We start from the raw sequence: 16,801 nt of genomic DNA, 5'->3' as shown, positions 1-16,801 counted from the left end.
TGATCAGACATCCCTCCAGTTGCACCTCTCAGCACATTAACATCCAAAAGTCTCTCTTTCGCGCGCCTGTCAATTAACACGTAATCCAATAACACTCTCTGGCCATCTCTCCTACTTACGTAAGTATACATATGTATATCTCGCTTTTTAAACCAGGTATTCCCAATCATCAGTCCTTTTTCAGCACATAAATCTACAAGCTCTTCACCATTTCCATTTACAACACTGAACACCCCATGTATACCAATTATTCCCTCAACTGCCACATTACTCACATTATTATTATTATTATAATTATTATTATTATTATTATTATTATTATTATTATTATTATTATTATTATACTTTGTTCCTGTCTTCCGCAGTAGCGAGGTAGCACAAGGAAACAGACGAAAGAATGGCCCAACCCACCCACATGCACATGTATATGCATACACGTCCACACATGCACATATACATATATATACACACACTCAGACATATACATATATACACGTGTACATAATTCATACTGACTGCCCTTATTCATTGCTGTTGCCCCCCCGCCACACATGAAATGACAGACCCCTCCCCCCGCATGTGCGCGAGGTAGCGCTAGGAAAAGATAACAAAGGCCACATTCGTTCACACTTAGTCTGTAGCTGTCATGTGTAATGCTACGAAACCACAGCTCCCTTTCCACATCCAGGCCCCACAAAACTTTCTATGGTTTACCCCAGATGGTTCATATGCCCTGATTCAATCCATTGACAGCATGTAGACCCCGGTATACCACATCGTTCCAGTTCACTCTAATCCTTGCACGCCTTTCACCCTCCTGCATGTTCTGGCCCTGATCGCTCAAAATCTTTTTCACTCCATCTTTCCACCTCCAATTTGGTCTCCCAATTCTCCTCGTTCCCTCAACCTCTGACACATATATCCTCTTTGTCAATCTTTCCTCACTCATTCTCTCCATGTGACCAAACCATTTCAAAGCATCCTCTTCTGCTCTCTCAACCACACTCTTTTTATTACCACACATCTCTACTTAATCAAACCACCTCACACCACTTATTGTCCTCAAACATCTTATTTCCAGCACATCCACCCTCCTCCATACAACTCTATCTATATCCCACGCCTCGCAACCATATAACATTGTTGGAACCACTATTCCTTCAAACATACCCATTTTTGCTTTCCAAGATAATGTTCTCAACTTCCACACATTTTTCAGTGCTCCCAAAACTTTTGCCCTCTCCCCCGCCCTATGATTCAATTCCGCTTCCATGGATCCATCTGCTGCCAAATCCACTCCCAGATATCTAAAACACTTCACTTCCTCCAGATTTTCTCCATTCAAACTTACCTCCCAATTGACTTGTTCCTCAACCCTACTGTACTATTAGCTAATAACCTTGCTCTTATTCACATTTACTCTCGGCTTTCTTCTTTCACACACTTTACCAAACTCAGTCACCAGTTTCTGCAGTCTCTCACCCGAATCAGTCAGCAGTGCTGTATCATCAGCGAACAACAACTGACTCACTTCCCAAGCTCTCTCATTCACAACAGACTGCATACTTACCTTTCTTTCCAAAACTCTTGCATTCACCTCCCTAACAACCCCATCCATAAACAAATTAAACAACCATGGAGACATCACACACCCCTGCCACAAACCAACATTCGCTGAGAACCAATCACTTTCCACTCTTCCTACACGTACACATGCCTTACATCCTCGATAAAAGCTTTTCACTGCTTCTAACAACTTTTGCTTCCCACACCATATATTCTTAATACCTTCCACAGAGCATCTCTATCAACTCTATCATATGCCTTCTCCAGATCCATAAATGCTACATACAAATCTATATGCTTTTCTATGTATTTCTCACATACATTCTTCAAAGCAAACACCTGATCCACACATCCTCTACCACTTCTGAAACCACACTGCTCTTCCCCAATCTGATGCTCTGCACATGCCTTCACCCTCTCAATCAGTACCCTCCCATATGATTTCCCAGAAATAGTCAACAAACTTGTACATCTGTAATTTGAGCACTCACTTTCATCCCCTTTGCCTTTGTACAATGGCACTATTCAAGCATTCCGCCAGTCCTCAGGCACCTCACCATGAGTCATACATATATTAAATAACCTTACCAACCTGTCAAAAACACAGTCACCCCCCTTTTTTTTATAAACTCCACTGCAATACCATCCAAAATATAGAGTTGGGGTGAGAGAGTATCATTAGATTTTAGGGAGAATAAAAAGATGTTCTCGAAGGAGGTAAATAAAGTGCGTAAGACAAGGGAGCAAATGGGAACTTCAGTGAAGGGCGCAAATGGGGAGGTGATAACAAGTAGTGGTGATGTGAAAAGGAGATGGAGTGAGTATTTTGAAGGTTTGTTGAATGTGTTTGATGATAGAATGGCAGATATAGGGTGTTTTGGTCGAGGTGGTGTGCAGAGTGAGAGGGTTAGGGAAAATGATTTGGTAAACAGAGAAGAGGTAGTAAAAGCTTTGCGGAAGATGAAAGCCGGCAAGGCAGCAGGTTTGGATGGTATTGCAGTGGAATTTATTAAAAAAGGGGGTGACTGTATTGTTGACTGGTTGGTAAGGTTATTTAATGTATGTATGACTCATGGTGAGGTGCCTGATGATTGGCGGAATGCGTGCATAGTGCCATTGTACAAAGGCAAAGGGGATAAGAGCGAGTGCTCAAATTACAGAGGTATAAGTTTGTTGAGTATTCCTGGTAAATTATATGGGAGGGTATTGATTGAGAGGGTGAAGGCATGTACAGAGGATGAGATTGGGGAAGAGCAGTGTGGTTTCAGAAGTGGTAGAGGATGTGTGGATCAGGTGTTTGCTTCGAAGAATGTATGTGAGAAATACTTAGAAAAGCAAATGGATTTGTATGTAGCATTTATGGATCTGGAGAAGGCATATGATAGAGTTGATAGAGATGCTCTGTGGAAGGTATTAAGAATATATGGTGTGGGAGGCAAGTTGTTAGAAGCAGTGAAAAGTTTTTATCGAGGATGTAAGGCATGTGTACATGTAGGAAGAGAGGAAAGGGATTGGTTGTCAGTGAATGTAGGTTTGTGGCAGGGGTGTGTGATGTCTCCATGGTTGTTTGATTTGTTTATGGATGGGGTTGTTAGGGAGGTGAATGCAAGAGTTTTGGAAAGAGGGGCAAGTATGAAGTCTGTTGTGGATGAGAGAGCTTGGGAAGTGAGTTAGTTGTTGTTCGCTGATGATACAGCGCTGGTGGCTGATTCATGTGAGAAACTGCAGAAGCTGGTGACTGAGTTTGGTAAAGTGTGTGAAAGAAGAAAGTTAAGAGTAAATGTGAATAAGAGCAAGGTTATTAGGTACAGTAGGGTTGAGGGTCAAGGCAATTGGGAGGTAAGTTTGAATGGAGAAAAACTGGAGGAAGTAAAGTGTTTTAGATATCTGGGAGTGGATCTGGCAGTGGATGGAACCATGGAAGCGGAAGTGGATCATAGGTTGGGGGAGGGGGCGAAAATCCTGGGAGCCTTGCAGAATGTGTGGAAGTCGAGAACATTATCTTGGAAAGCAAAAATGGGTATGTTTGAAGGAATAGTGGTTCCAACAATGTTGTATGGTTGCGAGGCGTGGGCTATGGATAGAGTTGTGCACAGGAGGGTGGATGTGCTGGAAATGAGATGTTTGAGAACAATGTGAGGTGGTTTGATCGAGTAAGTAAGGTAAGGGTAAGAGAGATGTGTGGAAATAAAAAGTGTGTGGTTGAGAGAGCGGAAGAGGGTGTTTTGAAATGGTTTGGGCACATGGAGAGAATAAGTGAGGAAAGATTGACCAAGAGGATATATGTGTCGGAGGTGGAGGGAACAAGGAGAAGAGGGAGACCAAATTGGAGGTGGAAAGATGGAGTGAAAAAGATTTTGTGTGATCGGGGCCTGAACATGCAGGAGGGTGAAAGGAGGGCAAGGAATAGAGTGAGTTGGATCGATGTGGTATACCGGGGTTGATGTTCTGTCAGTGGATTGAATCAAGGCATGTGAAGCGTCTGGGGTAAACCATGGAAAGCTGTGTAGGTATGTATATTTCCGTGTGTGGACGTGTATGTATATACATGTGTATGGGGGTGGGTTGAGCCATTTCTTTCGTCTGTTTCCTTGTGCTACCTCACAAACGTGGGAGACAGCGGCTTAAAAAAAAAAAAGAAAAAAAAAATATTTTATTATACTTAGTCGCTGTCTCCCATGTTAGTGAGGTAGTGCAAGAAAACCGACGAAAGAATGGCCCAACCCACCCACATAAACATGCCTCTACATAAATGGCCACACACACTCATATACATGCCTATACATTTCAACGTGTACATACATATACATTCACAGATATTTACATATATACACATGTACGTATTCATCCTTGCTACCTTCATCCATTCCCATCACCACTCCAGTACACATGAAACAGCACCCCCCTTAACCCTATGTGAAGTGGCACTAGGACTCAGTCTCTAGCTGTCATGTGTAATGCACCGAAACCACGTCTCCCTTTCCACATCCAGGCCCCACAAGATTTCATGGTTTAACCCAGACGCTTCAAAGGCCTTGGTTCAATCCAGTGACAGCACGTCGACCCATGTGTACCACATCGTTCCAATTCACTCTATTCCTTGCTTGCCTTTCTTCCTCTTGTATCTTCAGTCCCTGATTGCTCAAAATCTTTTTCACTCCATCCTTCCACCTCCAATTTGGTCTCCCACTTCTCCTCGTTCCCTCCACCTCTAACATGTATATCCTCTTTGTCAATCTTTCCTCACTCATTCTTTCCATGTGACCAAACCATTTCAATACACCCTCTTCGACTCCCTCAACCACACTCTTTTTATTATTACACATCTCTCGTACTCTTTCATTAATTACTCAATCAAACCACCTCACACCACATATTGTCCTCAAACATTTCATTTCCAACACCCTTATCTATTGCCCATGCCTCGCTACCATATAACATTGTTGGCACTACTATTCCTTCAAACATACCCATTTTTGCTCTCTGAGATAACGTTCTTGCCTTCCACACATTCTTCAACTTGAACATTCGCCCCTCCCCCACCTTGTGACTCATTTCTGCTTCCGTGGTTCCATCTGCTGCTAAATCCACTACCAGATATTCAAAACACTTCTTCCAGTTTTCTCCATTCAAACTTACCTCCCAATTAACTTGTCCCTCAACCCTGCTGAACCTAATAACCTTGCTCTTATTCACATTTACTCTGAATTCTTCTTTCACACACTTTACCAAACTCAGTCGCCAACTTCTGCAGTTTCTCACCCAAATCAGTGACCCGTGTTTGATCATCACTGAACAACAACTAACTCACTTCCCAAGCCCTCTCATCCACAACAGACTGCATACTTGCCCCCTCTCCAAAACTTGCATTCACCTCCCTAACAACCCCATCCATGAACATATTAAACAACCATGGAGGCATCACACACCCCTGCCCCAAACCAACATTCACTGGGAACCAGTCAGTTTCCTCTCTTCCTACTTTTACACAAGTCTTACGTCCTTGATAAAAGCTTTTCACTGCTTCTAGCAACTTACCTCCTCCACTATATACTCTTAATGCCTTCCACAAAGCATCTCTTATCAACTCTATCATATGCTTTCTCCAGATCCATAAATGCTACATACAAATCCATCTGTTTTTCTAAGTATTTCTCACATACATTCTTCAAAGAAAACACCTGATCCACACATCCTCTACCACTTCTGAAACCACATTGCTCTTTCCCAATCTGATGCTCTGTACATGCCTTTACCCTCTCAGTCAATACCCTCTCATATAATTTCCCAAGAATAGTCAACAAACTCATACCTCTGTAGTTTGAACACTCGCCTATATCCCCTTTGCCTTTGTCGCCAATCCTCATGCACTTCACCATTAACCATACATACATTGATATCCTTACTGACCTTTCAACAAAACAGTCACCCCTTTTTTTTAATGAATTCCACTGCAATACCATCCAAACCCACCCACTTGCAAGAGATTACACTGCAAGTGAAGAGTTATCTTTAGTCTTATCAGAGAACTTTTCATTCCAGAGGAGTTTACTCTTCCCTGCTACTAGAGGTAGTGCAGTCTTTAGAGAGATCCTAGGTAATACTAGGACAATTTGATTGAAATTGGTACTGGGGTTCATAGGGAGGTGAATGCAAGAGTTTTGGAGAAAGGGGCAAGTATGCAGTCTGTTGTTGATGAGAGGGCTTGGGAAGTGAATCAGTTGTTGTTCGCTGATGATACAGTGCTGGTGGCTGATTTGAGTGAGAAACTGCAGAAGTTGGTGACTGAGTTTGGTAAAGTGTGTGAAAGAAGAAAGCTGAGAGTAAATGTGAGTAAGAGCAAGGTTGAGGGACAAGTAAATTGGGAGGTAAGTTTGAATGGAGAAAGACTGGAGGAATGAAATGTTTTAGATATCTGGGAGTGGATTTAGCAACGGATAGAACCATGGAAGCAGAAGTGAGTCACAGGGCGAGGGAGGGGGCAAAAGTTCTGGGGGTGTTGAAGAATGTGCAGAAGGCAAGAAAGGTATCTCAAAGAGCAAAAATGGGTATATTTGAAGGAATAGTAGTTCCAACAATGTTATATGGTTGTGCGGAGGAGGGTGGATGTGTTGGAAATGAAATGTTTGATGACAGTATTTGGTGTGAGGTGGTTTGATTAAGTAATGAATGGGTAAGAGAGATGTGTGGTAATAAAAAAAGTGTGGTTGAGAGAGCAGAAGAGGGTGTATTGAAATGGTTTGGTCACATGGAGAGAATGAGTGAGGAAAGATTGACAGAGGATATATGTGTCAGAGGTGGAGGGAACGAGAAGTGGGAAACCAAATTGGAGGTGGAAGGATGGAGTGAAAAAGATTTTCAGCAATTGGGGCCTGAACATGCAGGAGGGTGAAAGGTTTGCAAGGAATAGAGTGAATTGGAACGATGTGGTATACCGGGGTCAATGAGCTGTCAATGGATTGAACCAGGGCATATGAAGCATCTGGGGTAAACCATGGAAAGTTTTGTGGGGCCTGGATATGGAAAGGGAACTGTGGTTTCGGTGCATTATACATGATAGCTCGAGACTGAATGTGAACAAATGTGGCCTTTGTTGTCTTTTCCTAGCACTACTTTGTATGCACGCGGGAGGAGGGGTTGTCATTTCATGTGTTTTGGGATGGCGACAGGAATGAATAAAGGCAGCAAGTATGATTTATGTACATGTGTATATATGTATATGTCTGTGTATGTATATATATGTATACGTTGAAATGTATAGTTATGTATATTTTGTGTGTGTGGACGTGTATGTATATACGTGTGTATGTGGGTGGGTTGGGCCATTCTTTTGTATGTTTCCTTGCGCTACCTCGCTGTCATAGGAGACAGCAACACAAAGTATAATATGATAATAATAATAATATATACACACACACACACACACACACACACACACACACACACACACACACGTATATAGCAAGAGGTCACAGTAGTGCACGTGATCTAGTACAAAACAGGAAAATGAAACACCATAAGTTCCCAAGTGCAATTTTATGTAATGATCACATTGTCAGGGGAGATATGAGATAGAAGACGCAGAAAAGTTAGTTGATATATAAGGAAGAGACGTATTTTAAGACGCCATTGTTAAACAAGTGTTACCAGATGGAGATGTTCGGTTCTGGCAACATGCTTGTAAAAGAAATGTTATGTCGACAAGAAAGGGAATTTTTTTCTTTTTTTACAGATTTTGTCTACGATAAAGCTGTCCATTTTTTATAGACCTTCACTAATATTTGTTACAATTCTTTGGGTATTTTATAACGGAAGATTCATTGATAAAGGAGTTACAGTTGATAGCTTAATTGGCATTGCTCCAGTCAATACAGTGGTCATAATTTTTAACATGATTAAACAAAGTATTGGATTCTTGTCATGTTCTTATACTATATTTATGTTCATTAAGTCTAACATAAAGATCCTTGCCAGTCTGCTATCATAAAACATTACAATATTTATAAGATATTGTGTAAACACAACCTGCAGAATTTTCTGGTGTTTTTGATTAAAATATTCTTTATAGCATTGTTATTGATGAAAGTTACATTTACATTAAAGGATTTAAGCAACTTGGGAAGTATTGTAAAATTGTCACTAAAAGGGAGAATTAAAAGATACTTGGTATCAAGGTGAGGTTTAGGTTTAACTTTTATAAAATTTCTTTGCCATCTTGAGGGATTTATCAGTGAAAGATCTAGGAATTTTAACTTGGATCCAATACAATATATCTCCCCAAACTTATCATTATGAAATTCCAGACTGCATATATGTAATGTCTTAATGAACATCGACTGGAATGATGATGATTTAATGCTGTCATGTGTAGTTGAGTAATAATGAATATATGAAAAAACATTGGTGGGTATTTTGTGTATGCTAAACTCAACATGTTTCAGTCTCTGTGGATCATGCAATCTAAAGATCGTAGCATGAATTATTTTCCACTTCTACTATGAAGTTGATATAAGGTACTAAATTGTTAAGTAGAGGGAGAAATGTTTGTAAGTTTTTGTTTGTTGACCAAATACAAAGAACATCATCCATATGCCAAAACCAAATTGCATTAGAGGGTAAGATATCCCGTAGTAATTTTGTTTCAAAGAATTCCATGTAAAGATAATACTGGTGAGAGAGGGTTACCCATCGCCATATCAAGTTTCTGAGCATCATTAATCTCCATTAAACTGAAATACACTGTATTTTATGCATAGTTTTATCACTTAGAAAAAATATTTTTAAAAGGGTAAAGTGGTATTATCAAGACATCAACCAAATATTCTAAGAGGTCATTAACTTCTGCGAATTGTGTTTACAGAATATCTTGTAAAAATTCTAATATGTTTATGTTGGGCAGACTGGTAGGATCTTTATGTTAGAGTTAAGCAACTTAAATATAGTATGAGAGCAGGGCAAGTATCAAATGCTTTGTTTAATCATGTTAAAAATTATGGCTATTGTATTGACTGGAGCAATGCCAATTAAGATATTAACTGTAACTCCTTTACCATAAGAAATATCACTGAATCTTCTGTCATTAAATACACTGAAATTTTAACATTAATATCAGTGAAGGTCTATACAAATTGGATAGCTTTATTGTAGGCAAAATTTATAAACAGTTCCCTTTTTTGTCCATATGATAAAAAAAAAAAATTGACATGTTGCCAGACCTGAACACACCAACCCAAACACCACCATCTGTTAATGCTTGTTTACCAATGGTATCTTAGCTACTTCTCTAACTTGTGTATCAACTGACTATTCTGAGTCGTTTATCTCAATTATTAACTCTAACCCCAGTACCACGAGAAATATTATTGAATCTTCTATAATTGAATACACAAAGAATTATAACCTTGATATTAGTGAAGGTCTATACAAATTGGATAACTTTATTGTTGGCAAAGTTTGTAAACAATTCCCCATCTGGTTCACATAATAAGTTTGATACACTCTTTGTCTGTCTTGGACACACCTGACCTCTATTCGGACAGTCACTTCTTTACCAAATGGTGTCCTAGCTATGTCTCTTCATTGCATATCAACTGACTGTTATATTTCTTTCTTGTATTTCCCCTGATGATGTGATTATTACATGAAAGTGCACTTGGGAACTTAATGTGTTTCATTTCCCCATGGATGTGTACATGTGTATATGTATATGTCTGTGTATATATATATATATATGTATGTATTCCTATGAGTCCACAGGGAAAATGAAACACGAAAAGTTCCCAAGTGCACTTTCGTGTAATAATCACATCATCAGGGGAGACACAAGAGAGAGATATAACAGTCAGTTGATATACATCGAAGAGACGAAGCTAGGACGCCATTTGGTAAACATGTGATTGTCCAAAACATACAACGAGCGTTCATAAACTTATCATTTTACAAATCTTATCAACAATAAAGTTATCTAATTTGTACAGACCATCACTAATATTAAGATTATAATTCTTTGTGTATTTACTAATAGAAGATTCAATGATACTTCTCTTGGTAATAGAGTTAAAATTAATAACTGAGATGGCGTTACTCCAGTCAATACAATGATCATAGTTTTTAACATGATTAAACAAGGCATTTGATTCTTGTCCCGTTCTTATACTATATTTATGTTGCTGAAGTCTAACAGAAAGATCCTTACCAGTCTGGTTGCATCTATAAAGTTCCTTGTGGAAACTGTGATAAATTTTATGTTGGTCAGACTGGTAAGGATCTTTCTGTTAGATTTCAGTAACATAAATATAGTATAAGAACGGGACAAGAATCAAATGCCTTGTTTAATCATGTTAAAAACTATGATCATTGTATTGACTGGAGTAACGCCATCTCAGTTATTAATTTTAACTCTATTACCAAGAGAAGTATCATTGAATCTTCTATTAGTAAATACACAAAGAATTATAATCTTAATATTAGTGATGGTCTGTACAAATTAGATAACTTTATTGTTGATAAGATTTGTAAAATGATAAGTTTATGAACGCTCGTTGTATGTTTTGGACAATCACATGTTTACCAAATGGCGTCCTAGCTTCGTCTCTTCGATGTATATCAACTGACTGTTATATCTCTCTCTTGTGTCTCCCCTGATGATGTGATTATTACACGAAAGTGCACTTGGGAAATTTTCGTGTTTCATTTTCCCCGTGGACTCGTAGGAATATCTTGATCACGCGCACAATTGTGATCCTTTCCAATATGTATGTATACGTTAAAATGTATAGGTATGTATATGTGCGTGTGTGGACATGTATGTATATACATGTGTATGTGGGTAGGTTGGGCCATTCTTTCGTCTGTTTCCTTACGCTACCTCGCTAACACAGGAGACAGCGAAAAAGTATGATGAATGAATAAATAGATAGATGTATAAGTCTGTATATGTATATATATGCATACATTGAAATGTATAGGTATGTATATGTGTGTGTGTGTGTGTGGACATGTATGTATATACATGTATATGTAGGTAGGTTGGGCCATTCTTTTGTCTGTTTCCTTGCGCTACCTCGCTAACGCGGGAGACACTGACAGAGTATAAGGAATAGATAAATGAATAAATATACATACATACATACATACATACATTAATATACATTTTTGTTTCCAAGTAAACTGTGCATTGTGTATGAATTTTTTTGTGAAGCTAATTATTTGATAATGAGACAATGCTTTTGATGATAGTTTGCTTTTTGTTTTGAGTAAGTCTTGAGTCTCATGAAACATGAAAATTATGGAGTGTGAAAAAGGGAGCAGAGTGTGGGAAAGTGAATGAGAAGTACAGTCAAAGTGTATTGACGTAAAGAGAGAGCAAGAGTCAGGTTGGGTCTCAATATCGAATGATCATCAGTGCTTATTAACCATCTTGTGTCTACAGGAAGATGAATATGAGGCAAGAGTTGGTGCTCGTTTCCCAATAAAATGGACAGCACCTGAAGCAGCGAACTATTCAAAGTTCTCTATCAAGAGTGATGTATGGTCGTTTGGTATTCTTCTTACTGAACTCATTACTTATGGACGTATACCTTATCCAGGTATGCATTGTACTGATTTTTTTATCTCCCCAGATCATCAAAAAATTTGTAATTGGAAAATTCATGTTAAAGTACCAGTCAACATTCTTGTTTCACACCTCATTGATAGTCTACACCCTGGTTGTAGTGAATAGTTTTTTTTTTGTCAGTATTGTTTATATACCTTTATTTTTTGATACACAAAAAAAAATACTTTATGGATTCTTCGGTATGCTTATTTGTTTATTTATATGTTTTCAATCATTTAGTTGCATTGCATATGTTTCAACAGTTATTTATTGTCCGCTTCAGGTATGACCAATGCTGAAGTCCTACACCAAGTTGAACATGGATATCGTATGCCTCCACCTCCTGGCTGTCCCGCAGCACTTTACGACATCATGGTTGAATGTTGGCATAAGGATCCCATGAAAAGACCAACCTTTGAAACCTTGACTTGGAAATTGGAGGACTTCTTCACCTTGGAAGGTTCTGAATATAAGGAAGCAGCAGTGGCTTACTGACCCTCGGTAATGAAGCCCAGATCTGGTGGCTGTAATGACATGGAGTTGTATCCAGCTTTTACATAGTATTAATGCTCAGACCATGTTGATATGGAGCTCATTTCTATTTTGAAATTATGGCTGCAGAATCAAACTTGGATCAAATATAAGCTTCCTTGTGGATAAATAGGTGGACATGGGCATAGAAGAATAATCTTGGGTTATGGCTTTGGAAAGGCTAGTCTGATGGAGAATTATCACTCCTTCACATTATCTATGTCAGATGGTGGGTATTGAATGTGCCGGGTGATTAGCCATGACAGCTAATTACTTTCTTGTCTCCATAAAAGAGAACAGGTGTATCAGCCACAGTTTACTTTGTAATATATTGGTATCTTAAGTGATCCAGTTTAATAGAGTTTAAAAGAATGGCCATTGTCAAAATACTCTTAGACTGGAAGACTGTAATCAATATATTAACTTTTATGGATGTATCTAGGTTATTTGGATGATGATTGCCCTGTTTATATGTTCCACCAATTTGAAGTGTATATAAACTACAACCATTTAATTATGAACTATATAAACTGTTGTTGGGTATCAGACGGCAGTGTGGCTCAAGGTAATACTGGCTGCTGCCTGTAACCCAGAATGGCATTGCAGTAATGACTTGAGTTGAAAGACACTTTAGTAGTCAATCACATTTACTAGCAGGAGGGATTGTGATACATGTTTTCAGGGAAACTGTAAGCCAGTCATTAATTGGTGTATAAGTGATAAGAACACTTGTGAAAGTGCTAGACATCAGGTAATAAGGACATTTACCCTTTCACTTGAATGCAAATAACACTGTATGCTTTTACACAGTGAAAAGTAAGTTTAAGAAGTATTTCTTGTTCTTTTTGAAAATGAATTCTGAATGACATGCTTTATATGTAGTTGTCATTTGTAGAATATGAATGCAGTCCCAGTGTAAGATATAAGTGATGTCAAGGTAATATAATGTTAAGCCTGTAAATTTGTTTTTCCATCTTTTGAACTGTGATTCACATATGGAGCTTTTATGCAATATGAATAGATATTTTGAGGCTCTGTAGTGAATTGTACCTCTCAGATTAGGATTGTCTCAGATGTTAAAAAAGTATTGTTTTTGTCATCCAAATGTAATGCCTTAGAATTGCACCAAAGATTAGATTGAAATTTCCTGGATGAAAAGTGTATGGTGTTAACGTCAGTAATGCTATTGATGCTCAACTTTGAAATTATTTCCCATTAGAAATATATAGTTACATTCAAGTGCATCTTGGTTGTGCTTAGTACAGAAGTTGTATTCAATCTGGTAATATTTGCTAATTCAAATGGGTAAAGTATTGAATATGAAAAAAAAGTAAGTTTGACTTCCATGCTCATGTTGGCAGACTTGCACAATTTCTAATGTATGTATTAGAATTCTCTTTGATTTTATTAAAGCCAGTAGTCATTGATCATGCTGGGGATTAAGAATGTCCATTCATGTGTTTATTATGGAAAAGGGGTAATTTACATCATCTTCCATGTGAACTTTATTAATCAAACCTGTATATAAAATTAGAACCAGTTGTTTGTCATGTAACTGGGCAAGGATTGTTTATATGCTCTTTCTTTGAATTTTTCATTAGATATTTTCTTGTAAGATCGAGTGAACCTGGCTTATTAGTGCAGTTACAGAATTCATTCACTCAGGGTTTGAATGAATTTTTTGTGCAGCAAGAACAAAACAAGTGACTTTTAGTTGTTCTATCTCAAAATTTTTGACATATCTTTTGTATCTACTTTCATTTCATTATGCAGAATACACTTAATTGTGACATTTCTCATACCTTGTTCGTTTCTTCTACCCACTCATCCAAATGCCTTGTTGTCAGTTTACCAACTGAAATTAGATATTTCTAAATACCTGAGTATGCGCATTTGATTTTATTCTTTGAGGTCAACCTCGTAACCCTATTCCCATCATGTCTTTCATTGGTTGATCACTGAATACCTGTTCCATGCTTCAGAGCTTTACAACGTTTTCAGTTACTTCCATCTTAAAATAAATGCTCTAAGTAGCAGAAGATTTCTGCTTCACAAAAAGAAGTATCTTTGTAAATTTGTATATCATTGTATAGATTTTTGTTTTGTTACTCAAGTGGAATGGGTAACATATTGCAATGTTAAGTTAAGAGTAAACAAGGTTTTGCTTTTTAGTCTGTGTGCAGCTAAGAAAAGAAATGAAAAATCTTTGATGTTTTTAGAACCCTTATGTATATCAAATTTATTCTTTCAGTGAGACAGTTTGCAGTGATTTTGCACTGTCTTACCCAGAAATTGGGGCTTTAGTAATTCTAGAGTGCATCATGAATTATGAACATTTTTACAAGTACTGAAATCCTTGCAACTTGTACAGATTTAATTAGAGTTAGTAGGCATGATTGATTACAGAAGCTTTTGAATTTACATATTCAAAATATTTGTGTATAACAACTACAATACTCAGAGCATTCAAATGGCAAGGATCTAGTACTACAAGATGAGGGGGGCTAATCATATTGGCATGTGTATGTGTATGTATTCAGGAATGTTTGTGTTTGTGTAGGCATACATTTTTTTTTTCATGGTGCATGTTAAAACACCTGAATTTTTTTAAGGAATGTACTTGTGAACTGAACTTATGGTAAAACTTTTTTCCTCCCAGTTCTTGTTCCCTCTACTGTTGACAAACAGTAATATGCATTATTAATAATGAAGCAGGTATAAAGTTAGTTCATCTGTAGATGTTGAGATGTGGCGTTAAAACAATGAGTAGCAGCAGGGAAGGAATAGTTTGATAAAGCTTTTATTAAGTGAACTCTATGATAAAACTGATGGAAGATATGAAAGTAATGTTTCCAGTAAAGTTATGAATTACATAGTTGCTGATTATTTTTGCATCAGCTGTAGTGATTGGCATGAAAATATGTTCAAGAATGATCAGCCTTTAATGATTATTGTCAGTTTTCAAGCTTTTTCATTAGGTGACAGAAACAATACATTCCACCGTGGATTTAGTATCATTTGGATGAGCTTGATCCTTGGAAGTTTACCCTTGAAGTAACACGTTTGTGATATCAAGTTGTTTGCATATTCAAGGCCCTCTGTATGGCAAGTATTGTATCATGAGCAAGTGTTAACAGTATACTTTCATTCCATAAAGTATGCATGAAATTGTAAAGTTTACATAGATTTCAAAGTTTACATAAGCATGCTTGGGAGTATGCAAACCCAATCTCCTGAACGAAGTTGGGAATAAGGAAGTGTCTTAGATTCTTGAAAACTTTTGATTACACAAACCATACTGCTTGTGGAATTCTGAGTGATTTTTAGTTCAGTCCATTAAAAAAAATGTTGTCCATTTTTGTAATTATAGATTTTTATTCTATAAGAAATAAATCCAATATTTGTATTAATCTAAATTGCTAAATTTTGGATAATAAATTTTTTTATAATGGTCAGAAATATGTAATTAACCTAGAAAACCAAAGAAACATTGTTTATATCTAAACTTCGAGAGGGAAATGTTAGGATTGCTGACACTGCACAGGTGACACAACAATGAATGGAATGGGTTAATGTAACGTCAACAGCCCCAATACAATGTCATTCTGTACAACTGGAACTTGGGTTTTTAATAGCAGTTATACAGAAAGGCGTTCATGACTGTGTATTAGGGACTGTGGTGCTTTTTATGCTGTGCACGTATCAGTGGCTTTTATTAGAAATTTAAACGTCTGATGCAATTGTTTTTGGGACAGGTAAATGAGGAAAATGTGTGTAAGCTTGTACTATGTGAAGGCTGTTGTAACATTGGCAGAAATGAAATAATGCAGTAAACCCACAGTTAGTCAAGCTGGGAGGGAACATTTTGAGAAAAATATAATCAAAGACTTTCCTAGCAGTTAGAACACAGTATAAGCAAAACTTGTATACAAATTTGTTATATCTAATTGCCTCTCTTGCCTTAGCAAGGTAGCATCAGGAACAAACAAACACATTCTAGCCATCATGTCTAATGTACTGAAACCAGAGCCAACCATCCACAGCCAGACTCCAAGTACTAATCCAGGGTAAACGTAGACCATTTCATAAGTGCTAGTTCACTTCATTGGCTGCATGTTGCCTCCTTTTTCAAAAATAAAAGTGGTCCAATTTATTCCATGTATACTTTTCACCCTCCTGAATATTCAACCCTGAAATTCCAAAGCTTCTCTGGCTTGATTACCCCATCTCCATTGCTCATCCCACTTCTGATATATAGATCCTCTCTAGTTGGTTGGTTTTTGGTCATCCTATGCACATGTACAAACCATTTCAGCAAACTGGCTGGCCCTTTAAATCAGAGTGTGCTTACTGCTGCATTTCCTGTTGCATTATCATTCCTTACTTAACCCAACTCATACCAGTATTGTTCTCAGGCATTTTATTTATACCCTCTTTCTGTTGTCTTGAAGGCCCGAGATATTAATGCATAAAGTTCTCATGCAACTACTATACCTTCAAACATTTCTAACTGTGCTCCAAAAGACACTGACCTTTTTCATAGGCTTCTTAATACACCAAGGACCTTGGTCTTAGCTTATTTGTATACAAATTGTCTGCTATTGGAAA

General features: G+C 37.6%; 1 protein-coding gene across 1 annotated transcript in view; it reads left to right on the top strand.

Annotated features, from left to right (window-relative positions):
* Src42A (Tyrosine-protein kinase Src42A) overlaps positions 1-15,652 on the top strand; it is a 200,136-nt gene extending 184,484 nt beyond the window's left edge. Inside the window, exons 8-9 of the mRNA XM_071690578.1 lie at positions 11,498-11,654; positions 11,946-15,652. Of these exons, the coding sequence (XP_071546679.1) occupies positions 11,498-11,654; positions 11,946-12,157 (369 nt within the window). The 3' untranslated portion in view covers positions 12,158-15,652. The remainder of the gene's footprint in view (positions 1-11,497; positions 11,655-11,945) is intronic.
* Positions 15,653-16,801: the final 1,149 nt, after the last annotated feature.

The sequence above is a fragment of the Panulirus ornatus genome, chromosome 48 (assembly GCF_036320965.1).
Source record: "Panulirus ornatus isolate Po-2019 chromosome 48, ASM3632096v1, whole genome shotgun sequence".
In the NCBI taxonomy this organism is placed as follows: Eukaryota; Metazoa; Arthropoda; class Malacostraca; order Decapoda; family Palinuridae; genus Panulirus; species Panulirus ornatus.
This window is presented reverse-complemented; position numbering and strand designations above follow the sequence as displayed.